This window comes from Odocoileus virginianus, chromosome 11, assembly GCF_023699985.2.
Source record: "Odocoileus virginianus isolate 20LAN1187 ecotype Illinois chromosome 11, Ovbor_1.2, whole genome shotgun sequence".
In the NCBI taxonomy this organism is placed as follows: Eukaryota; Metazoa; Chordata; class Mammalia; order Artiodactyla; family Cervidae; genus Odocoileus; species Odocoileus virginianus.
Window position 1 is genome coordinate 27441165 of NC_069684.1, and position 23623 is coordinate 27464787.

At 54.4% G+C, this 23623-nt stretch overlaps 1 protein-coding gene across 1 annotated transcript; it reads left to right on the top strand.

Moving 5' to 3' along the window:
- Nucleotides 1-5396: 5396 nt before the first annotated feature.
- On the top strand, nucleotides 5397-23161 carry EFHD2 (EF-hand domain family member D2). The gene is made up of 4 exons (XM_020873814.2): nucleotides 5397-5803; nucleotides 18484-18631; nucleotides 20115-20249; nucleotides 21435-23161. The coding sequence occupies exons 1-4, from the start codon at nucleotides 5496-5498 to the stop codon at nucleotides 21564-21566; spliced, it is 723 nt and encodes a 240-aa protein (XP_020729473.1). The 5' UTR covers nucleotides 5397-5495; the 3' UTR covers nucleotides 21567-23161.
- Nucleotides 23162-23623: the final 462 nt, after the last annotated feature.

A 23623-nucleotide genomic window follows, 5' to 3' on the forward strand; every position in this document is an offset into this window, starting at 1 on the left:
ACAGGTGAATCAGAAGAACTGCCTTCCACCGAACCAAGCTTGAAGGAAATAAGACTTCATGACAAACCCCTTCCTCTTGGCATCCTGGCTTACTCGCCCCTTCTCAGAGTCCCCTAATTTCTTTAGTTACTACCTGAGTTCAGGTGTCCCTGGCCTGGGCACTGTGCTCTCTCTTTCAACCAACTTCGCCTGCCTCGGCCTTGTGCTAATTTGACAACCTGCTTTCCAGTTTCCCAAATCCTCATGTTCCCCTGCAGCGGCCACATGCACTGTTTACCTCTACTCTCCTTCTATTCCTTCCAGCTTGTCTGCTGAGCGGAGAGCTCTAAATGATCTCTGGGCCGTATCGATGCCCAAGGACCAGCAGGTCACCGGGCCGCAATCCCTATCTGATGCTGCTGATGCTGTCCTCCGAGGAGCAGGGGACAGATACTTGAGAGGTTTGTTATCCGAGAGATCCTGTTAACTTTGTGTTGAGTCATGTGGCGCAGAAGTGTCACATTTACTCTTTCTTAGCGGTGACCTTGAGACCTGAAAACCAGCCACCGGATGCTCAGGAGAGGACACAGGAGAAAACACCCAGTCCATCCTGAGCCCTCAGGCAGAGCAGGCCATCACGCATTCAGTCAACCTTGATTTCTCCAACCTGACCTTGGGCCAGGCACCATGCTGGCACTGAGGAGCCGAAGCTGAACCAGACAGACAGGTCCCTTCCCCCAAGAAGCTGTGCTGGGGCAGGGTGGGGTAGGAGGTGTCGGATAGTTTACGAACAGCGTAATGTGGGTGGTAATAAGTACTGAGTCCCAGCCAGAGGCTTGTTAGCTGGAACAGTCATAGCCTTTGTCAGTCCCCCAGCGTGGGTCCAACAGTTCTCACTCTTCAAACTGGCTAGTCCCACTCTCCCCAGCCCCATTCCCGCTCTTGCACATGGCCGGGAGAATTCCAGGACCAGAGCCTGGTGCCCAACACACTTAATAAATAGGTCTTGATTGCCTGGATGGAGATGCACACTGTTTTCATAGAATAGTATAAAAATCGAAATCAGCTGCCCATATTATTGCCATCTTTGGCAAAGGTCCAGGAAGGCCCTGCAGATGCAACACTGCTGGGTTTTAAGCCACAAGATACACACACACACACACACACACACACTCTCTCTCTCTCTCTCTCTCTCTCTTTCTCTCTCTCTCTCTGAGCATTTGAGACAGGGCTAAGACTTAAGCTGTGTCCAAGTTGTTAAACTTGGACACAGAACTGCCTGGGGTTTAACAGAAGCAGAAATCACGCTCAGCTTTCTTCTCCCAGCCCGTCCATTTGGGCATGTGCAACTAATTAGAAAGACAATCTTGATTTTCAAGTAGATTCAGCACATCCAAGATAACCACAAAAAGAGAGCTTGTGAGAGAGATAGGTTGGCTTCTAATGACCAGCAACCACCTGCAGGCCTTGGCCCCATTACACCCTTTCCCACCTGCCCTGCTCTGCGGTCCTGTGAGCGCCTCCTGACGCAGCCCGCTATGCATGGCTTCCAGACTTGGCAGGAGGTGAGAAAGCCTCTGAGACCAACCAGGCTGTGACCTCATTTTTTGCTCTCACTCCTCCAATCGCTCCAATTGGGTATCTGGGCTGTCCCTCAACTTTGACCTCTGTGCACCTTTCTCCATCCATCATAGGTTTGCTGGTGACCACGGAGGGTTTGTGATGATGAATGAGTAAACCGGTGTTTATAAAGTGCCAAGTGAGTGAGTGCTGTAGTTTATGAACTGACTCTATCTCCTCCGGTCTCCCTAATCCTTTCTTGTTTTCCAAGCATCTCAGGCTGGAGGGACCACCCAGTTCTATCCAGCTCTGGAATGCCCCTCAAAGTTCTCTACATCTGCCCCCATCACCCGAGAGCTCTTCCCAACTCCTCCCTGTGTCTCCCTCCTGTTTTTCAAAGGGCTGTTGTTTTTCTTAATATTGCTTTACCCCTCCCCAAAAGACAGTTACACAAGTAGATGTGGGAGGAAGCTAAAAAACATAAGTCAACGATGACTAAGTCTGCCTAGCTCCCTCATCGCTGGAATATTGTCAGAATCGGCTCTCTCTCACCCCTGCCTCTGTAAAAATCCTTTGCCGAGGGTGTGATTTTTTCCTGAAGATCATTCTTTCCACATGACCAAATGTTGTCATGCATAACTAGTCCAGAGCATTTCTTTCTGCCCAAATCCGTGCTTGGGGCACAGCACTCAGGGTCACTCAGAAGTGATTTTTCCCTAATGGACAGGCAGCTGGGTGGTTCCTGGAAGTTTCACTAGCAATCAGGGATGATCAGTTATCCCAGAGTTTTCTTCCCTCGACTCCTTCTCTGGTTTCTGAATAAGTGCTTTTCCTGAAGTCCAATGACCTCAGAAGGAAAGAGTTCAAATAAAATCCAGCATGCATCTCCAGCTTTGGAGCAGACAACAAGGCCTCTGAAATGAGACAGACACCAAGCAACCTGAGCTCCTGCTCCACAGTCCCAGAGTCTCAGACCCCTCAACCCCTGAACACTAGTGACGCAATCAGCCCAAGAGGTGTTAAGAGGGCTCGCCCATTGGGCAGCACTTCCTGAGCTCTGTCTGAGCATAAGAGCCACAAGGTCTGGGCATTCTGCTCCTCTTTTACAAGATGCAATAGGTAATGAACAGGAATTCCCCCAACTGTGCATCACGGAGCCTGCCCTGCCTCCAGAGGGCTGTGTTCTCACAAGCCAAATGGGCAATTGACCAGAGCATTTAATACTTAAGAGCCTGTGTGAATAATCCAAACCAAAATCCCAGGTTTTTTACATACATGTAAATTGTTCTTCACAAAGGCAAACCCTAACCTAATCCCTTCACTGCTAAAAAGTTGGCTCCCAGAAACAAAACATTTCATAATAAAGGCAGCCCTATTTCATGCAGACCCATTATGAATCATAGGTTGGGGCAAATTGAGGTCTATCAGATTTTAAGTAATTAACTGCCTAAAAAAGAAAGCTTAGAATTTGCAAACCCAAGCATTTGCAGGCATAATTTTTAAAGTTTCGATCTATACCATGTCCCCAGGTTTTTGCATTCAATAAAAACCCAACTATTTTGCCTCTGATGAGTCCTTGAAGAAAACACATGGGAGATACAGAAACTTAGCTCTTAAAAGTAGCTGGACCAAATTGTCCAAGACCAACAGAAACTTAATTCCAAACTTAAAAAAAAAAAAAAAATCACATCATTTAAGTTGAATATCTTTATTGGACTCAGAAACAGTCCAACTGATTTCTCAAAAATAAGTTGATGAAAATTTCATATTTTCTGAACCCTGAAGAGTTTTTTCTCAATTTTATTCTTTTTAAAATGCCTTTTAAATTAATTATCAGTTCAGTTCAGTCTCTCAGTTGTGTCTGACTCTTTGAGACCCCATGAATTGCAGCATGCCAGGCCTCCCTGTCCATCACCAGCTCCCGGAGTTTACTCAAACTCATGTCCATCCAGTCAGTGATGCCTTCCAACCATCTCATCCTCTGTCGTCCCCTTCTCCTCCCATCTTCAATCTTTCCTAGCATTAGGGTCTTTTCAAATGAGTCAGTTCTTTGCATCAGGTGGCCAAAGTACTGGAGTTTCAGCTTCAGCATCAGTCCTTCCAATGAATATTCAGGACTAATTTCCTTTAGGATTGACTGGTTGGATCTCCTTGCAGTCCAAGGGACTCTCAAGAGTCTTCTCCAACACCACAGTTCAAAAGCATCAACTCTTCAGCACTCAGCTTTCTTTATAGTCCAAATCTCACAGCCATACATGACTACTGGAAAAACCATAGGTTTAACTAGATGGACCTTTGTTGGCAAAGTAACGGCTCTGCTTTTTAATATGCTGTCTAGGTTGGTCATAGCTTTTCTTCCAAGGAGCAAGTGTCTTTTAATTTCATGGCTGCAGTCACCATCTACAGTGATTTTGGAGCCCCCAAAAATTAATTCTAGCAATATCCTTTTTTTTTTTTAAGGAAAGCATATTTTTTTTTAAGTCATTGAATTTGTTTCAACACTGCTTCTGTTTTCTGTTTTGGTTTTTTGGCCCGGAGGCATGTGGGGTCTTAGCTCCCTGATAAGGAATGAACCCATACATTGGAAGTGCAGAGTCTTAACCCCTGGACCGCCAGGGTAGTCCCAGCAATATTCTTAAACTGTGGGAAATCGACAAATATCAATTGAGGATCTGTTCTGTGGGAATCAGTCTGTAACAGCTCGCTGGTTTTACATTCTCAAGGGCTGTTTCCAGAGCACTGGTTTTTTTAAGGCCATAAGCCCATCTCTTCTCTGGGGGAAGCTGTTTCTGCAGAGTCTTGAGAATGATCCTAACATTTTAGAGAATAAGCGCAAAGCACAGTAGTGATTCTCAAACTTCATGTAGCCAAACGCCCCTGGGTGTCTGTTAAAATGTAGATTTCTGGGTCCCACTCCAGAGATCAGTTTTGTTTTTCTGGATTGGAGCCTGGAAATTGGTATTATCAACCAGCCCCTCTCCTCCCCTGCAGGAGTCCCGATGCGGGAAGTCTCTTCAGTTTTAAGGTGACAGACCAGACCACAGAGAGAAATTCTCTCTCTGGCCTCTTCCTGACACCCCTTGAGCCTTGGGAGAGGACACTTCTTCTCTGGGGTCCCCACTGAAATGGCAACATCAAGATCTCCCTGCCAGCTCCCCTAAAATAAAGTCACAGACCACCGCATGGCCTGGGAGCTATTCTGCCAAGTCATTCATGTATGTGCTGACCCGCGGGGAGAGGACCAGGCCCTTCTCCCTTGCTCTCTCCCCCTGTCTCCGAGGACCTCTCAAGACTGAGGCCCAGCGCCATCTCCCTCGCAGCTGCTGGTCCATCCCTTTCCAAAAGATGCGGCGGCTCCACCTGCGGGTACATCTACACAGGGTATCCTGCACACCGGGTCCACCTTCTTCATTAGCCCCGCAGCCCTCACGGGGAGCGCCAGTGTGTAACATCGAGTGGTCTCCATGGCAACCGACAGGGTGTCACGCCGACACGAGATTACGACCTCACGGCGTGGGGATTCCAGAGAAGGGGTTGGGGACGGCGCCCCGCTGAGTCCCAGACCCACGCCCAAACTGCAGGGAAGGACCCCCCACTTCCTTCCCGCCTCGATCGCCTGACCCCTCCCGCTCCGTTGGCACAGTGAGGACGGAGAGCGGAGGATGGGTTTCCACGGCGTCCCCCAACCCGACGGGGGGGGGGGGGGGGGCGGGGTATGGTGGCGGGCCCGCGCCCCCGGCACACACGAGCCTCTGCGAGCGAGCTGGAGCAGGCGCGGGCTGCGCTGGGCCAGGATCGGGGGCGGGAGCGGGCGGGCCCCGCGAGGGGCGTAAGTCCCACCTTCGGGGGCGGTGCCTGGCGGTGGGGAGTGTCAGGAAGAGGAAGAGCTCGGCCAGAGGCGGTGCGGGCGCGCGACGAGCAGACACCGGGCCGAGGCGATCGCCGCGCGGGCCACCATGGCCACGGACGAGCTGGCCAGCAAGCTGAGCCGGCGGCTGCAGATGGAGGGCGAGGGCGGCGGCGAGGCCCCGGAGCAGCCCGGGCTGAACGGGGCGGCGGCGGCGGCGGCGGGAGCGCCCGACGAGACGGCCGAGGCGCTGGGCAGCGCGGACGAAGAGCTGAGCGCCAAGCTGCTGCGGCGCGCCGACCTCAACCAGGGCATCGGCGAGCCCCAGTCACCCAGCCGCCGCGTCTTCAACCCCTACACTGAGTTCAAGGAGTTCTCCAGGAAGCAGATCAAGGACATGGAGAAGATGTTCAAGGAGTGAGTGCCCGCCCGACCCTGTCCCTCACCCACCCCGCGAGCCGGCCTCGGCTCCTGAGCCCCCGAACCCCGGACCCCGCGCGGTCCCGTGACCCATGCGGCCAGCCGAGCTCCCCGATCCCCGACACAGTAGGGGCGAGGACCCCAGATCCCTTCCAGCTAGTCACGAGGCTCCGGGACCTCCTCCCCACCACGCTTATGGGTCTGGGGACCCGCGGCCCCTGGCACGGGACCCCTTCTCACGGTGACGCTGACCCCGGTACCCCAGCCGCGCGCTCACGGAGTGGGGGACCCCGCGGCTCCTTCCAGAGAAGCGCGAGCCCCCATTGCTACCATTCGCGTGGGTCTGGAGAGCTCGGATCTCTGGCCTAGGACCCCTGTCTTGTTAGTGATGCTTCTCCACACCCGCACACTACGAGACTGGGGACCCCGTGGCCTCTGCGTCCTCCTCCTCAGCTACTTGAATTCCCAACCAACCCCCACCCCAAACGCGGGTCAGAAACACCCACCCCACCCTCCAGCGCCTCAACAAAGGTGACCGTTCCTTTCACTGGCTGGGGCTCTTTCATTTTTTCCGCTTATCTCACATCCCCCTCAACGTGGGTTCTGGGCCGAGACCCCTCCCCCACTTTCCCTGCACTTATTCAACATCTACCAGCAAACTGTGTCAGAGACCCTTCAGTCCCTCTCACCTCTACCCCCATCCACTCCTTTAGCCAGGACCCCAACCCTTGACCCTCAGGTGATCTCCCTAGGGAGGGACCCCTTCCTCCCTGCCCCCTAGTCCGCTGGTCTGTACAAACCCCACCACCAATCGCCTGGTCAGGACTGTCCCCTCCTCCCTCTCCAGACTGGGCTGTCTCCTCTTGCCCTCACCACTCTGAAGCTTAGAAGTCACTGGCCCCCTGCTTTCTGTCAGAAGGCATCTCTCCTTTCCCCTCTTCCCCCACTGCGTGCCCCCTTCTCTCCCCGCAGAGGGTCACCTCCTATCTGACTTGGCTGGTGGCTCTCACCTCAGCCCTTCCTCCATCCCTTTTTCCACACCCCATGCCCTCAGCAGGTTGGACAGGTACTTTGAGGCCTCTGGACTTACCCCTCCCCCAACAAAAAACACTTTAAATTTCTTAAATGACTGGAGAGAAAAACTTCCTGATCCCCTTTGGGTCCACCCCTGGGTTCACCCTCTTGGGACTGAGATGATCAGATGCACTGCCCCCCAGCAGTGTGGGGGTTGGGGTAGGCATGAGCCCTGTGAAGGTGCTCAACCCCCCTCCCTTTGATACTCTTCCCCACGCACCTCCTGTTGCCCATCGCCCCTGCCCCTGGAGGGGAAAACAGCCCCGGGGGTGTGATCTGGAATAGGTCTGGAAATGGATCCAAAAAGGTAGACCCGTCCAGAGGTCAAGTCTTAGGTGAGGAAGTCAGGAGGTCTGGCAGCCACCTTGGCTGGGGCAGGAGGTGGGGGCAGGCTGGGGCAGTGTGACCCAGCGGCAAGCAGGAAGCCCAGGATGTTTTGCAACCCCCCAGTTTGAGAAAGGCTCTTTCCCACTTCTCACTGCTTGCTGTGGCTGCTGCTTCTGCATTTGACCCCCATTGTAGGGAAGAGGTTTTTTGGTTCTCAGACCTGGATGGCTGGGAACCCCATACTCTTTTCCAAGGGTCAGCCTGGGGCAGAACTGAGTCCTTAACCCCACCCCAGGCCTCTGCACGGACACCCCTGGTCCCTGAGGAGCCTGCTCCTTTGCCTGCAGGGTCTTGGTTTAGGAGATCTTCTCAAGTTTTATCATGATCGAAGACTGGCCTTATCAGAAGCGCAGGAGTTCCAGGATTCCAGACCCAATAGAGGGCAGCTTCCTTGTAGACTCTGCCGCCCCCCTCCCACCCCCACACAGGGAAGTACAGGAGAGATTATTCAGCTGCTTGATCCCTGTATTCACACTGCCCAGGGACCAAGGAGCTCCTCCATTCCTCCCAGCACTCCATGACATAGAACTGTCATCACCACTGTGGCGCAGTTGAGCAGTCTGGGCACAGAGAAGTGAAGTAATTTGCCAAGAACACACAGCTAGAAAATGATGGAGTCAGGCTCTAAACCCAGGCCTGTGACTCCAGAATTCATGTTCTTCCCTCCTGGGTTTCCCATCACAGATGTCTGCCTCCAAGTGGGAAAGATCACCCAGCACCCCCTTCCATATTCATGACTGATTTTCCCCCACATGGACCCACCACCTCCTTCTCTTGGGCTTCCATGACATCCCTTCTACCCCCACGAAAAATAAAAAGAAGGAACAGTTTGGAGAACCCAGACACACCAAATGAGCAGGGACTTGGGATTGCTTCTCTGGTGACTAAGACAGTAAAGAATCTGCCTGCAATGCAGGAGACCTGGGTTTGATCCCTGGGTCGGGGAGATCCCCTGGAGAAGGGCCTTGCTACCCACTCCAATATTCTTGCCTGGAGAATCCCATAAACAGAGGAGCCTGGTGGGCTACAGTCAGTGGGGTCACAAAGAGTCGGACATGACTGAGCGACTAACACTTTCACTAAATGGGAAGCTGCAGCTTGGTTAGAAGGAGCACATGGCTTGGGGAGTGGTCTTGAACCTGCGTTTGCAGAACAAGCTCACTTTTTTACGGAGGCTGTTTTTGGTGTGAGTTTGACGAGGGATACTTTGGTGAAAATTGAGCGGAGCTAACCCCTGGAGCCCCCTCTTGGCACCACTGCTGCTTGATGGGGTGCTGCTTGGCAGGGATGGAGTGGGGGGTGCAGGAAGGGGCCAGGGAGCTGGACTTCTAGGGAAGGAAGTGCCGCCCACTGGGGGGCCCTGGAGAGGAGGGAAGGCGGCAGATTTTGTATTCAAGGAAACAAGGCTTCACTGTGCCAGCCGAGCCCAGCCCAGCCGAGTCCCGGCTGTGAACAGCCAACAGACAGGCTCTCATGGAAGACAAAACCCCCGTTCTGCTTCTGCCATCCAAGAGGGGCTGCAGCCTCCTGGGTCCAAGCAGGGCTGGAGGATCACAGCCAGGGCTTTGCCGAGAGACTTCCACCCTGATCTGCAGCCCCCATGGCAGAGGGGAGAGGAGCCCAGGCCTCCTAGAAAACCGTCCCCCAAATCAGAGTGCAAGAGACAGGAGAGAGCAGAGGGAACTGGGAGCTGGACTTGCCTTGGAGGTCAGGAGCTAGGAAGCGGGGCTTTGCTATTGAATTACCTAGTATGCCTGCCCTTCCCCTGGCCTCAGTCTTCCCATCTGTAAAAGGAGCACAATGACAGATGATTCTCAAAGATGATTCAGCAGTGACCTCCTTATGTTTGAGCAATCCTGAGCTGTCTGGATGACAAAACTGCCTTCTGGGGTCTTCCAGTTCATCCATTCAGTAGTCATCAGCAGATTCTTCCTCAGGGTGGAGATGGAGGGAGAAGAAAGGGGGCAGAGGGAAGATGGACAGGCTCTCTACTATCACTGACCTTACACTCCTGGTAGTTTCCATCTGGGAGAGACCTTGGGGGGTCGTCATCAACCTTTCTCCCCATTTTACAGAAGAGAAAACTGAGGCCCAGGAAGGTGTAGTGACTTTCATGGGGAGATTTTCAATGACTGAACCAGAGCATCCTTATCTATACAATGGGGACAGTGGTCCCTGCTTCTCAGGGAGGGGCTGCAGGCAGGTGATGCACTCAGAGCTCTGGCACAGTGCCAGGCACCTGGAGGCACCTTGACTCTCAATCCTTCCTCCCCTTGCTGCCTCAGGTTGCTGCCATCACCTCTAATTCCACCCTCTCCCATCCTCTGTCTGCTCATTCATTTAGGGTCCTGCCTGGGTCAGGAAGACCTCCCTGGAGAAGGAAAGGGCAACCCACTCCAGTATTCTTGCCTGGATAATTCCATGGACAGAGGAGCCTGACGGGCTATAGTCCACAGGGTCTAGGGTAGCAAAGAATCAGACTGAGTGACTAATGCTGGAGACCTCCAGGCAAGGGCCAGGGGTGTGGCCCCAGAGGGCCTCAAGGCAGCCACCTCTGGGCTGGCAACAGCCTGGGGCTGTTGCCTGGGTCTCTGTAGGGTTTTGTAAGCTGAGACCTGCCAGAGAGGCAGGCAGCCATGTAATTCTGAACCTGCTGTGGAATCCGAGGAAGATGCCCTAGTTCCCTGCCCGGCCCAGCCTTGTCCCCAGCCACTTGTCTCATGACCCCTGCGTCAGAACAGCCAGTGCCCCTCTCTTCTCCCCTCCACCTGCTCCACCCCCCTGGTGTCTCCTCAGGTTTTGCAGCGCACAGCACCACCCCGCGCCCCCCTCCCCGCCCCCCAGCACAGCCCCCTTGCCCTTTCTGGGAGACCATCTGGTGCAGTGGCTAAGCACTGGGCCTTCGGAGTGTGCTACCCTGGGTTGGAATCCCAGCTGTGGGCCCTGGGGCAAGACACCTAAACCCTTCTGAGCCTCACTTCCTCACCCTAGAACAGGGAGAACAATAGCCCCCACCTCCCAGGGTTGTTGTGAAGTGTTTAACCCTGGGCTTGGCACAGAATAAGTCCTCACCAAGTTCCTGTCACTACCATCCCCAGCCCTGGCAGTGGTGGCTGGCGCAGAGATGGCTCCAAAAGGCCACTGGCTGCCTCCACTTACCCCCCACGGAGCTGCCCAGCCTGCCAGGCTGGCAACAGCCCTCTTGCTTTGGGCCCGAGTGACGGGCCTCGGCATAAGAACCTTCTTTCCCTCCTGCGGAACAGAAGCTTTGATTGACAGCTACATGTGGCTCTGGTAAATAACAAAAATGGGGACTCGAATTCATTATCACTTAATTACGTGGAAGGCAGGTGGCAGGGAAAAGGGAAGAGCACCCAGCTGCCCGGGGATGACACAAAACTAGGACTCTAGTTGGCTCCCGTGTGCCATTGCCCAGCAGGTGGGTACTCCAAAGTTTCTCAGAGTCTATTTCCCCTGGGGCTAGAGAACCTGCCCTGGAAAGTCCTGAGGATTAAGTTGAGAAAGTCCTGGGGCACTCCCTGCTGGTCCAGTGGTTAGGACTCTGCACATTCACTGCCAAGGGCCCGGGTTAGTCCCTGGCCCAGGAACCAAGATCCCGGAAGGTACATAGTGTGGCCAAAAAAAAAACTCCTGAGCCTTTATAAAGAGTCCACCATCATGTCTGGCTGGTGGGCTATTAAAAACATAGGTGACATTTTTGAAAAATGTAGGGTTCACACCTTTGATCATATTTTGTTAAGTTTCTGTATGCAAGTTCCAGAGAATTAAGGGAAAAATAAAATCTCTGCCCTCAAGAAGCTTACAGTGTCATGAAGAGCAATGGCATAGAGGGGTCTTTGCGAGTGAGAGAGGATGGGTCCCCAGGGCTGGAAACGTCAGGTTCCATTTCTTTGTTTCTACAAAGAGTACTGAAAGTTCTCTTGAAGGATGCTATGATGATAGCCCTCCATAGCCAGCCCCCTGCCTCCACACCCTCTCCTTGTTAAATGGAGCCACCAGGCCCATGGGGCCCAGTGTATTATTTCAGAAACTAAATTGAATCCTCAGACCAGCCCAGTGAGGTGGGTGCTGTCCTTCTCCCCATTTGCCAGATGAGGAAAGCAAGGCCCAAGGTTATAATAAGTGGCCAGGGCAGGATTAGAACCAGGTCTGCCTACAGGGAGCTCCCAAGACCAAGTGAGGGCTGTGTTTATGGCTGGGGGACGTGGAGAGGGAACCCTCTGGGGGTTCAGAGGTTGGGTCCTGCCCCTACAGCAGCCGGGAGCCTGGCTTTCTGGGGAGAAGCCCCACCCCTGGGGAGGGAGGGTTTTCTGGCCTCAGGCCCGTCCTCTGCTCTCCTACTTCCCTTCTGATTCTGAGTCACCTCTCCTCTCCCAACCCCCAGGGACCTTTGGTTCCCTTTTGGTTTGCGCCTTCCTGCCTTCTCTCTGTGCCTCTGGGTTCAGCTCTAGCAGACCAGGCCTTGCTGCCTGGGGCCCTGTCTGCAAAGCCAACCCCACGCCCTCCAGCTGCTGAGGTCCCTCTGTCTGCACAGCAGTCTTCTCTTTGGCTGATTTCTGCTTTTTTTAGGACTCTAGAGAAGTGAGAGTTCTAGGCCAGAAAGGTGCAGCCAGACAGAGCCAGGCCTGGGGACTCCTGAGCTGTGTGGAGAGAGAGGACCACTGGAGCCACTCCCTTCCAGGATCTTTGCCTCTTGTTTAATCCTTTCTCAACATCCTAAAAGATGGTCATCACCCATTTCACAGATAAGAAGACTGAGTCTCAGGTTTCTGTGACTGAGGAACAGAGACAGGATTTGAACTTGATCCTTCTGACTCCAAGTCCTTTGCTCCCATGGGACCCTATTAGGAGCATATCCTCATCAGCTTGTTAGAAATCCAATCACTCAGGCTCTACCCCAGGCCTACTGGATCAGAGTCTGCATTTTAGCAAGACTCACCAAGTATCCACTTTAAGGTTTAAGAAGCACTGGGCCACCCCGTAGCCATCTCCCTGCCCCGTTCCTGAGTCTAGGGAGTGAGGCAATAACAAGAGGGAAGCTTAAGTAATAAACACTGGGTTATATTAGACATTCGGTATATGTCCTTTGCAATCACTGTTATAATAATAATTATTATTAAGAGCAGGCTGTGGGGAGACCCACTGCTATTGCTACCAGTGGAGGGAGCTACCCTCCCAGGGTGGGGCTCAGTGAGAGATGCTTAAACCTGAGTTTAGGATGTCCTGAGCCCTGATAGCCCCCAGCAGGTTGCCATTGGGGGGGGGGGGGGAGAGAACGCACTTGATCCTTGGACTCACTGGGAAGCCATAGGGGAAGCATCAGCCCCACCCTGGCCACACACTCACCCATACACGCTCACACACCCTCTCCTTCACTGACACAGGGCAACAGATCGAGTGTCAGACTCTAAAGATAGGGCTGGAGGAAGTGGTGAGTGACTGGGCTTTCCCCACCTGAGTCAGCAGCCTGGGGGTGGGGAGTGCAGGAGCGGATGGGCACTGCTGAACTGTCGTCCCGAGCCTGTGGGTGTCTACCTGTACCAGGAGGCGGGCCGGGCCAACCCAGCTGTAACAAGCAGCAAGGCCAGAATTTCCCTGGTGTCTAGAACTTTCCTACCTTCCCATTTCAGGACAAAGAGTAGAGGCCTAGGAGCCACTGAGGCCTCCCCAGACAGGATGGGGGAAGACCAGTTCTGTGAATACTGGGGCCAAAGTCAGGTGGGCCTGGGGGCTCAGTGGTCCATAAACACCACTCTCTCCAGCCATCTGTCCTCCTGGCAACCCCCATGGGCAGAGGGACCACCCACAAAGACCTGGGATGGGATGGGAACCAGAAGGGAGAGAATTGGGGTCCCCTATGCTCCCAAACTAACTGTTGCCCCTCTCCCCCTGTGCAGTGATTCTGATGGCTCCTCACTGCCATCAGACAGTACAGACCACTGGGAGGGTCATATTAGAAAGAGCAACTTTCTAATAGAGAGTTCCAAAGCCCAAATGGGTTGTTTTAGTGAAGCAGTGAGCTTCCCATCCTCAAAGGTATTCAAGCAGGAAAGCTGCATTAGGAGATCTGACCCTCATGAATGGCTAAATTAGGTGGCCTCCAGTATCCCTCCCAACCTGAGTTTCTTTGGTACAGGGTCTATAGGCATCAGAACACAGCACAGTAGTTAAAAGCACATGTTTTTCCTCAGGTCAGGGTTCTGATCGTCAAGTATGTCCTTGTTAGCTGTGATCTTGGTCAAGTCACTTCCTCCCTGAGTCTCAGTCTGCTGTCTGTAGTATGGGGATGCTTATTCCTGCTTCACCAAGTTCCTGAGAGGATCTGACACAAAGCACTTGGGATAGTGCCTGCCACTAGTAAGTGCTCAGCCAGGAGGAGCCGCTAATGATAATACTGTTATGAAATCGGGGCAGGCCCTGCACACTATCAGAGCCAGTCACTGCTCAGTCCCATAACTCCAGGTTATCAGAACCAGGGGAGGAGGAGCAATCCGCCAAGAGGGCCCTGCAGCCCCAAGGGGCAAAGTCTGCCCGGGTGGTGGCCGCTGCTCCATTTTCAAGGACAGATGGGAGGGGATTTTGTCACCAGCATCCGGGGCGGCAGCAGCTGAGCCCTCCCTGTTGAGAACTGTTCAGGGGGAGGGGGGTAGGAATGTGGGCACAGTGCCAGGTGCAGCAGCCTCCCTCCAGTGCTGGAGAAAAGTGCTGAGCTCCCAGCCCAGGAGCTTTGTTGTCAGTCCCTCCGGATGGAATTGGTCCTCCCAGGCAGGTCCCAAGCCTCCCCTCTCAGCCCAGCCTCCCCCAGCCCTGCAGGCTTGAGAATTCAGGACCTCTCATGGAACGAAGAGGGAAGCAGGCAGGGAGGGAGGGAGGAAAGTTTACAGCTTTTGGAAACTTGCTAATCTCTAACTGTGTGACCCTGGACTGCTTGCTACCCACTCTGGGCCCCAACTTCCCTACATGACATGAAGTGGGTAGACCAGGCATCCAGACGGATCTTGTGTACAGAGTCTTTGCCTGGATCCTCTGAGCTACCTGTAGCCTCAGCTCCAGCTCAGGGCAAGGGCTGTTGGAAGAGAGGGTCTCCCCAGCCAGGGATATGCCTGTTTCCCAGCATCCTACTAACACCATTCTCTCCTGGGTTGCCAGGCATCCTCCTGCTGGTGGCACAGTGACCATCTCCCCCTTTCTCACTTCCCTCTCTGTCAGGAGGAACAGGAGGGTAACCCAGGACTGGGGCTTCTCTCTCTCTCTGCCCAGTGAGAGAGCAAAAGATTATATTTCTCCACCTCCCCAAGTGTCAGGGTCTCTGAATCCAGCCTAAAGGGGGTTGGGGTGGAAGTAGTTGGACCTTCAAGGGAGATGCTCGTGGGACCCCTCATTCATCTTGTCCACCCCCTACCTCCAGGCCACTCTACAGCAAGCATTTCCTCCCAGCCATACACCTTCAGGACTGGGGAAGAAATTGTATTTTTTACCACTGTTATTATCACTATTTTTATATTATATGTACAAAGTACTTAACTAGTATCTGGCACATTAAAAGTTCTCAGTGGAGCTATTATAATCAAATTAGCAGGTTTTAGGCACATATTACGTACTAGGTGTTTTATATCCTTGTGTGTGTACGTGTGCGGGCTCTGTTGTTCACTCAGTCGTGTTCAACTCTTTGCGACCCCATGGACTGCAGCACTCCAGGCTTCCCCTTCCCTGTCCTTTACCATCTCCCAGAGCTTGCTCAAATTCATGTCCATTGAGTTGGTGATGCCGTCCAACCATCTCATCCTCTGTTGTCCCCTTCTCCTTCTGCCTTCCATCTTTCCCAGCATCAGGGTCTTTTCTAATGAATCGGCTCTTCACATCAGGTGGCCAAAGTATTGGAGCTTTAGCTTCAGTATGGACTTAGTCATGTCCAACTCTTTGTGACACCATGGACAGTAGCCCAGCAGGCTCCTCTGTCCATGGGATTTTCCAGATAAGAATACTGGAGTGGGTTGCCATTTCCTATTCCAGGGGATTTTCCCAATCCAGGGATTGAACCCATATCTCTTGCATTGGCAGGCAAGTTCCTTACTAACTGCAACACCTGGAAAGCCCATTTTATATATCCATAATCTCCTTTACTCTCAAACCCTAATGGTAGATGTTAACAATAATAATAATTCAGCAGTGGTACTGCTGTGTAATTAGTGTGTATTCATTAAGTACTTATTGTGGGCCAGCCTCTGCGCTCAGAATCTATGTGCATCCTCTCTTAACCCTTGCCTTGAGCCTGAGATGGGTCTGATCTCCACGGTGTAAATGGAGAAATTGAGGCGCCTGGGGTCATGTGACTTGAGCAGGGTCACCTGGCCCACAGATAGCAGAACTGGAGTTTGGACTCGGGTCAGTTTCAGCAGAGATTCTGTGAGCACAAACCTCCAGGGTTTGCCTAGGAAGAATCTAACTGATCCAATGACCCAGAGCCCGCCCACATCAGAGCCCAGGGCATGTGGTGGATGTCCACTCCCTGGACGACGGGGGAGGGTGGTGGTGGGGAGTTGGGGGGGTGACAGTGTTGCCACCTCTGGGGCCCCACCTCCCACCCCAGCACCTGCTTCTCCCTACTCTCTGTCACCTCCCCTTGGTGACTGATTCTCCAGCACTGCGGCCAGAATTGTCCCCCTAGGGGTGGGAGCCCAGACCCGGTAATTGATTGATGCTTGATTGACGCAGACAGCGGTTCAGGCCGTGGTTTGAGCTACAGCCCAGACAGGCCGGGGAGCTGCCAGAGACCGAGATCCAGAGCCCTCGTTTCTGTCCAAGTGTGGACACTTTATCTGCACTTCCTCTGAAACTGAGCCACCCCTGGCTGCGGGAGAAACGTTTGAGCAGTAAATAACACTGAGACTCAGGAAGGCGAGTGGGGCGGTGGAGAGTCAAGTGTGGGAAACGCAGGGATGGGGGACTGAACCGCTGGCCAGTGCCCAGACCTTTATAGTCCCTGTTCCCTAATCAGTCATGTGGGGCCATAACTGACCTCCCAGGATTGCTGAGCATAGAGGTTGTAGAGAGAAACCGCCTGGCACATAGTAGGAGCTTCATAAAGGTAACTAAGTCTCATGATAGTGCTGGTAGCTGCCATTTCTGGAGCCAGCGCTGTGCTAAGTGCTTGTCACGTATGAACCCCTTCAGTCCCCGCAGTGACCCTACGAAAGGGTCACCATCATACCAGGGGTTCTTGGCCTCGGCGGGAGGCTCAGTGGCACAGTCTCCTAGAAGCCAGGCTCCAGCCCTGACATGTCATCACCAAACGTCACTGGAGCCCAAGTTCAGAAAGAGGCCGGGCCTTTGTTTTCCTCGGGGACACTGAGGAGGGGCGTCCGCATGACCCACCTTGGACAGATGGACTCCTCTGTCGTGGGGCCACTCTCCTCCCAGGCCACCCCAGGGCTGCTCCAGTTCCCCTCACTAAGGCTCAAGGAGCAGCCACCCCGCCTACTACCAACTGGCAAACAGACTCCAAAGATGGAAGGTGAGGGGCTCCACTGTGCCCCCCACAGGGTCCCTCCAGCTCTAAGTGGAGTCCGGACCACGGGATCGCCGGCCTTCCTGACCTTCTCAAGTCCCACAGTCCTACCCTGCATCCTCTCGTTATCTGCTTCCACCTGGGCTGTGGCCACTGCCCGCGCTGTAGCCTCCTCTCTCCACGGTGGGGGATGAGGCCTCAGGACCCTATGTTCCCTGCAGGCTTCCCAGAGACCTGTCTTCCCTGTGCTGCGTCACTTCCAACCACTGACTCACTTGCTCGTGAACTATTTATACCCCTCGCACACATGCTCTGCTCAGCGCTCCTCTGTTCTGCTGGCAGCCCCAGGACGTGTGGAGGGGGGCTGGGCCCAGCAAATGTGCAGGTCTGTGAGCCCTCCAGACGTGGGATAGAAGCCCAGCTCCTTCCTCTACTGCTGTGTGACCTTGGGCAGCTCACTTCACCTCTCTGAGCCTTCGTGTTAAATGTAGGAGATTAAGTAAAATGAAGTAGGTAAATTTCCCAGCACAAAGATAAGATTTCAAAAGCTGGTTGCTGTCAGATTTGTCCATAGTTGTGTGAAGTATACCTGGAGATGGGGGAAGGGAGTTAGGGAGCCCTTGAAGAGGGGACAGAAATGAGATGAGTGTTTATGTGGGAACTCCAAGTCTGCAGAAGGTGTCTGGAGCTCAGCCCTTCTGTGTCATATTACTGTCCCCAGCACTGTCACCCAGCCATCTTGAGGCCTTGAGGACTGCATGAAGGTCTTTAGGCTCAGGAGGCCCACTTGGCCAGCACTGAGATGACCCTCCCTCACCCACCAGGAGGCAATCAGGGCGGTTGCTTGGTTGGCCTGATAAGAGGGCCTTGCTGGGCTGCAGGAACAGCGCCCACATCCGCCCGGCTATGTGCTCCCAGCACCCCAGCACCTCCCCCACCAGGGGACAGGCCGGAGTGCAGCTCTGACCCAAGCTCTTACCACAAGGAAGCCGGTTGAGTGAGCTGTTTAGACTCTGCCCCTCACCCTGTCTGTCTCTCTGCCAGGCCATGGGTGGTAGGAAAAAGAGACCCGAAATGTGCAGGGCAGAGGCACAGTCATCACCTAATCATTGTTCAGGCCTTTCCAGCCACTGCTGTGTACAAGTTGTTCTCTGAACACACCCCAGGCACATTCCAGAAAACTCAGTTTTCTTTGAGGGCTCCTGTAAGCCCGGGCCCCTACCCTTAGACATGTATCTTCTGCCTCCCTCCTGGGTGGGGATGGGGAGAGGGGGAGATATGGAGCCAAGATGCCCTCAAGGGCCTGTGGAGGTGCCGAAGGATGGTCAGTGAGTTCTTCCATCAGGCCCACCCTCCCAGTTCATACCCCGTATGATACTGTGAATCTTCCTACCTGCTTGTAATGTCTCACTCAGTAGATAGGGGTTGTGGTTTCAGCTTCCCTGTGTAGCAGGTTTGGCCAAAAGTTGGCATTTCTCAAGATGTAGGAGGCTGCCAGGCCACATGGTGAGCTGCCCATCATCAGAGGTAACCAAGCAGTCGCTGGGCCACAAATCAGCCTTGGCTGAGGTCCTCACTAGGAGGTGACTTTTGAGCCCCTAGGGTTCTTGCACTGTGGCTTATCACCTCTCTGGCTGGTGAGGTATGAGGTGTCAAGATGTCCTTAGGCCTCTCTTTGCACCCACAGGTACGATGCCGGCCGGGATGGTTTCATCGACCTGATGGAGCTAAAGCTCATGATGGAGAAACTTGGAGCCCCCCAGACCCACCTGGGCCTGAAAAACATGATCAAGGAGGTGGATGAGGACTTTGACAGCAAGCTCAGCTTCCGGGAGGTGAGTGTCCTACTCCCCATGGAGGGCAACACTGTCGGGGGCTTGGTGGTAGGGAGAGACTCACCCCTGTTTTGTCATTGAGCTACTTGTCCTTGAACAGCCACTGTTGAATGGCTTATTGTTGGCTGAATGAGGTTTCAGCAGATCATAGAGCACGTCCCCAGGGAGATTCTGAGCTGCCTAAGTGAGAAGAAGGTCCATCCATTCCTTCATGTAGTGAGCACTTATTTTATTGATTGATTGATTTAATTTTATTTATGTCTGTGTTGGGTCTTCATTGCTGCGTGAGCTTTTCTCTGCTAGCCGAGAGTGAGGGCAGTTACTCTCTGGTTGCGGGGCTCGGGCTTTTCATTGCAGTGGCTTCTCCTGTTGCAGAGCATGGGCTCTAGGTGCACGAGCTTTGGTAGTTGTAGCACACAGACTCAGTAGTTGCGGCTCATGGGCTCTAGAGCGCATACTCAGTAGTTGTGACCCACAGACTTGGTTTGCCCCACTGCATGGGGAATCTTCCTAGACCAGGGATCGAACCCATGTCAGACTCCCCATCCACTGTACTATCAGGGAAGTCCTGTATCCCTAACTCCATGTGGGCTCTGGGAGTACAGAGAAAGACCCTGTGCTCCAGGGGTCCTGGCGTGCAGAGGGGGAGATGCACAGAGAGTGAAACAATAGGATGCTGTGACTGAGAAGAGGGGGCAGATGGAGGAGGGACTCGCACTGCAGGTCCAAGAGGAGCAGGTGCTGGACCAGGTGACTTCACACTCCAGCTCTCACTCAGCCTCACTCTGAGATGGGAGCCATGAGCGAACCTGTTTGCTGGAGGAGGAAACCAAGGCTCCAAGCCAGATAGCAATGGCGCTGGCCCTGTGGGCAGCACAGGGTTAAATGCCAGCTGTGGCCTCTGGAGAGTCAAGGCTCAGGTGGGCCCTGGGGAGCTAGCAGGAAGCATAGAGGAGGCAAGGCAAGAGAAGAGTGGCCCAGGGAGGAAGGTGCGGGCAGCACACAATGGTGGTATGGACTCAGGACCTGGGTTCAAGTCCTTCCTCCATCACTTGCTGGTGCTGAGCCTTCCTCTTTCTGTAAAATGGGCACAATCATGTACCTTCAGGGCTCAGTAAATGGGATTTAAAGTGGACTGGTTTGGAGAAAACAGTGGAGACAAAAGTAAGAGGTAAGTTGAGGCTTATGATGGGAGCTGAGTGTGGGCAGAGCAGCCTGCAGGAGCCGTGATCTTGGGGTGGACAGGAGATAGGTCACCTAGCCTCCCATTCTACAGATGGGCAACCGAGGCCCAGAGAGAGAGGGGCCCAGCAACCTGTTCAGGAATACAGAGCATGGAGAGTGGAGAACACAGGCCTCTGGCTCCCAGGCCCGCGAGCACCTCTCTTCCCAGGGAAGCCTGTAGCAGGTCCAGGGGTGGGCCGGTTCTGGCCCCTCCCACTCTCTCCCCGATGACATCAGTGTTCTGTTCTCCCCACCACAGTTCCTCCTGATTTTCCGCAAGGCAGCCGCCGGGGAGCTGCAGGAGGACAGCGGGCTGCACGTGCTGGCCCGCCTCTCTGAGATCGACGTGTCCACCGAGGGTGTCAAGGGTGCCAAGAGCTTCTTTGAGGCCAAGGTAAGGAATGGGGGGCTGTAGGGTGCCCTGACCCCACTTAAGGGTGGAGGTGGCTTGGATCCACCAGGATCCTGAGTTAGCAGAAGGATCCGCATGTCCCCTTCCTGTCCCTGCTGAGGCCGCAGACAGGAGGTGGGGAGCTGACGCCTATCAGGGCCCACGTCGTTCCTGGCTTCTGTCCCCTCACACATCCTGCTTGTGATCCTTTCCAGCTTCCCCTTTATCTCCCCCAGGGATGGGTGAGGGGTGTGTATTCTTGAAGAGGGAACAAGGACCACTTTGAGATGCCCCTGCCCTGGCACACAGAGCCACTACCCACAAAGGACTGGGCTTTAAAAGGTGGGATCAAGAGAAAGCAGAGCGGGCCCAGAAACACAGCACTGGTTCCCAGCACCTCTCGGAGACACTGGCCCTGCCAGCCCCAGCCTGGAGGGAGTGTGATGGGCCCCAGAGGCCATCCCCAGGCATGGCACAGGTTCAGGTGGAGAGGACAAGTATGGTTCCTGGATCCTGGCTTGCCAGGGCTCTGGGGCTCCTGCCTGTTCTTGCTTCTCCCCATCTTCATGTTAGCTAAGAACATTCCTTCTAAAGGCCTCCTCACACCTCCTTCTGGGCTTCTAGAATTGATGGGATGTTTCTGGGTTCAGTTGGGCTTCCCAGGACGGGAACAGGATAAGAATAGCTACATCAGAAGCTCCCATTTACAGGACCCACACTCTGCAACAGCCACTGAATGCATCTTATCTCTTTTAATCCTCTCCCTGTATCTATGAGGTCAGACTTATTAATCACCAGGCTCTAAATATGGGCTTCCCTGGTAGCTCAGTTGGTAAAGAGTCTGCCTGCAGTGCAGGAGACCCAGGTTCAACCCCTGGATGGGAAAAATTCCCTGGAGGAGAAAATGGCAACCCACCTCAGTATTCTTGCCTGGGAAATGCCACGGACAGAGAAGCCTGGCAGGCTATAGTCTATGGAGTCACAAGTCAGACACGACTTGGCGACTAAATCACTCTAAATGGAAGAACTGAGGCTCAGAGAGGTGACTGAAGTGCCGAGCCGAGGGTCTGGATGGTGGGAGGCAGCGCATTGGTTGGGGTGGGATGGGGGGCACAGCAGAACTAGAAGAGACCCCAGAGAGACCTCCTCTGGTCCTGACCACCTGACTCCCACCTGACCCCATCCCAGGTCCAGGCCATGAACGTGTCCAGCCGCTTCGAGGAGGAGATCAAGGCAGAGCAGGAGGAGAGGAAGAAGCAGGCGGAGGAGATGAAGCAGCGGAAAGCGGCCTTCAAGGAGCTGCAGTCCACGTTCAAGTAGCGAGGCTGCGCCCCACCACGTGGCCCCAGCCCCGGCACCCGGTCCAGCCGGCGAGGGTGGCAAGGCTGGGCACACCGGAGGCCCAGCTCGATCCTCGGCTCTGCCCGAAGGGACCGTGCTAAAAAAGCTACAGATGTCTGTGAACGAGCCGGTCGAGGGGGTCTCCCAGAGCGGCCCGGCCTCTCCCCGCTCCCTCTGCTGTTCCTGAGGCCGAGACACCAGCTGCCCCACCGGTCCTGCTCCTTCGCCTCCTGGCTGCCCGCTGCCTGCCCCAGCCGCCCCTGCTCCCGGCTCTAGGGCGCACCCTGCTGGGAGGCTGCCCTCCACACACACTCCTCTCCTCCCTGCGCCGCCCCCTTTCCACCTCCTCCCCACTCCAGAGGCCACCTTCCCTTCACCTGCAGGCCTCACTGCCCCCGCGCCCCTGGGGCCCCTCCCTAGACTGGGCGAGCGACAGATGGCAAGAATCGCAGACCCAGAGAGCTGATCGGTGGCACCCGGCTCCCCACCCCCAGCACCTGTTCCTGCAGCCCTGCTGGAATCAAGGGGGAGGCGCTTCTATCCTGGCCAAGGGACCCAAGGCCCTGGCCCACCCGCCCCACCCCTGCCCCCCAGCTGACATGGAAACCCCAGCCCTCTGGGCCCCAGCCAGGCAGGGTGAGGGGGCAGCTCTGCCAATCTACCTCACGGGCCCACACTCTGCCGGCCATGCCATGGATCATGGGCCGGGAAGGCTCTGGGGGCAGAAACACCACTCTCTGGTTCCCCCACCCCACCCCACACCGGCCCACAGCAGCCAGAGGGTCCCTGGAGAAGCGGGGGCAGGGGGGAGGGCTTGGCCCCTTCATGGGAAAGGAAACCAGCATGCCTCCGTTCTCCAGGAGGTGTCCAAGAAGTGCTTTAAGTGGTTTGCACGGACCAGGTGGTGGGGAGCAGGGGGCCTGGCTGGGCTCTTTCACGCCATCCTTCCCCGAATGACGTTCACCGCCTTGGCACCAGCGACGGGAACCTGTCCCGTCACACCCACCCCCTGAGAGTGCACGGGGCCCCCAGCCCCCCCTGCCCCGTGCCCCTCCCCAGATGGGCCGTGGTCAAGCCTGTGCCACCAGCCCGGCCCTGCGTGGCTCCCCATGTGCGCGCTCACATGTGTGCGTGTCCGTGTGTGTGCGTGTCCGTGTCCGTTGCTGTGTCGTGAAGCTGTGCCCGTCCCCCAGTCCAAACAAATGAATGGCCGCCAAGGCCACAGTTATGCAACTTTCCGTGTGTGTCGTGACAGCGTCACTGCTTTTTAAACTCGATAATTCTTTATTTTAGTAAGATGCCCCAAGAGTCCACACAACTCCTGTTGGCCTTGCAGAGGTTTTATTTTTTTGGCCTTAGAATCTGCAGGAATTAGGAGGTACTGACCCCCACGCAGCAGCCTTGGCCCTGGATTGCGTTTGCCTTAGCGGATATGTTTATACAGATGAATATAAAAAGTTCTTTTTCTTTGGGCTTATTGCTTTTTTTCTCTCTCCTCCCATCTCACCAAAAAAAAGCTACTTCTTCATTCGGTGGTACGATTATTTTTTTTAACTAAATAAGATAAAATTCTATATTCTTATGTGTGTGTGGTTCTTGTTGGGGTGGGAGAAGGGAGGGGCTGGGAAAGGAGTGGACAGGGCAGGGTCACCTGGGTGCGGGGACAGCATTTGCTCAGGTGGCTCCCACGTCAGAAGCCAGGGAGAAGAGGGGACTCAGGCCTTCTTCCTAAGGGGAGAAGTTGAGTTTGATGCTCTCACACGCTGTCACCAGGGACTCGTCTAAGCTCTTTTTTAAAAGGAAAAAATTGTCTACTTATTTATTTGGCTGCGCTAGGTCTTAATGGCCACACTCGGAATCTTTACTTGTGGAATGCAAGTGCTTAGTTGCATCATGTGGGGTTTATTTCCCTGACCAGGGATCAAACCCATGACTCCTGTATTGGATGCATGGAGTCTTAGCCACCAGACCACCAGATAAGTCAGTGTATCAGTTCATTTAATCCTCACAGTCAGCCCATGGGCGTGGGGGGGCAC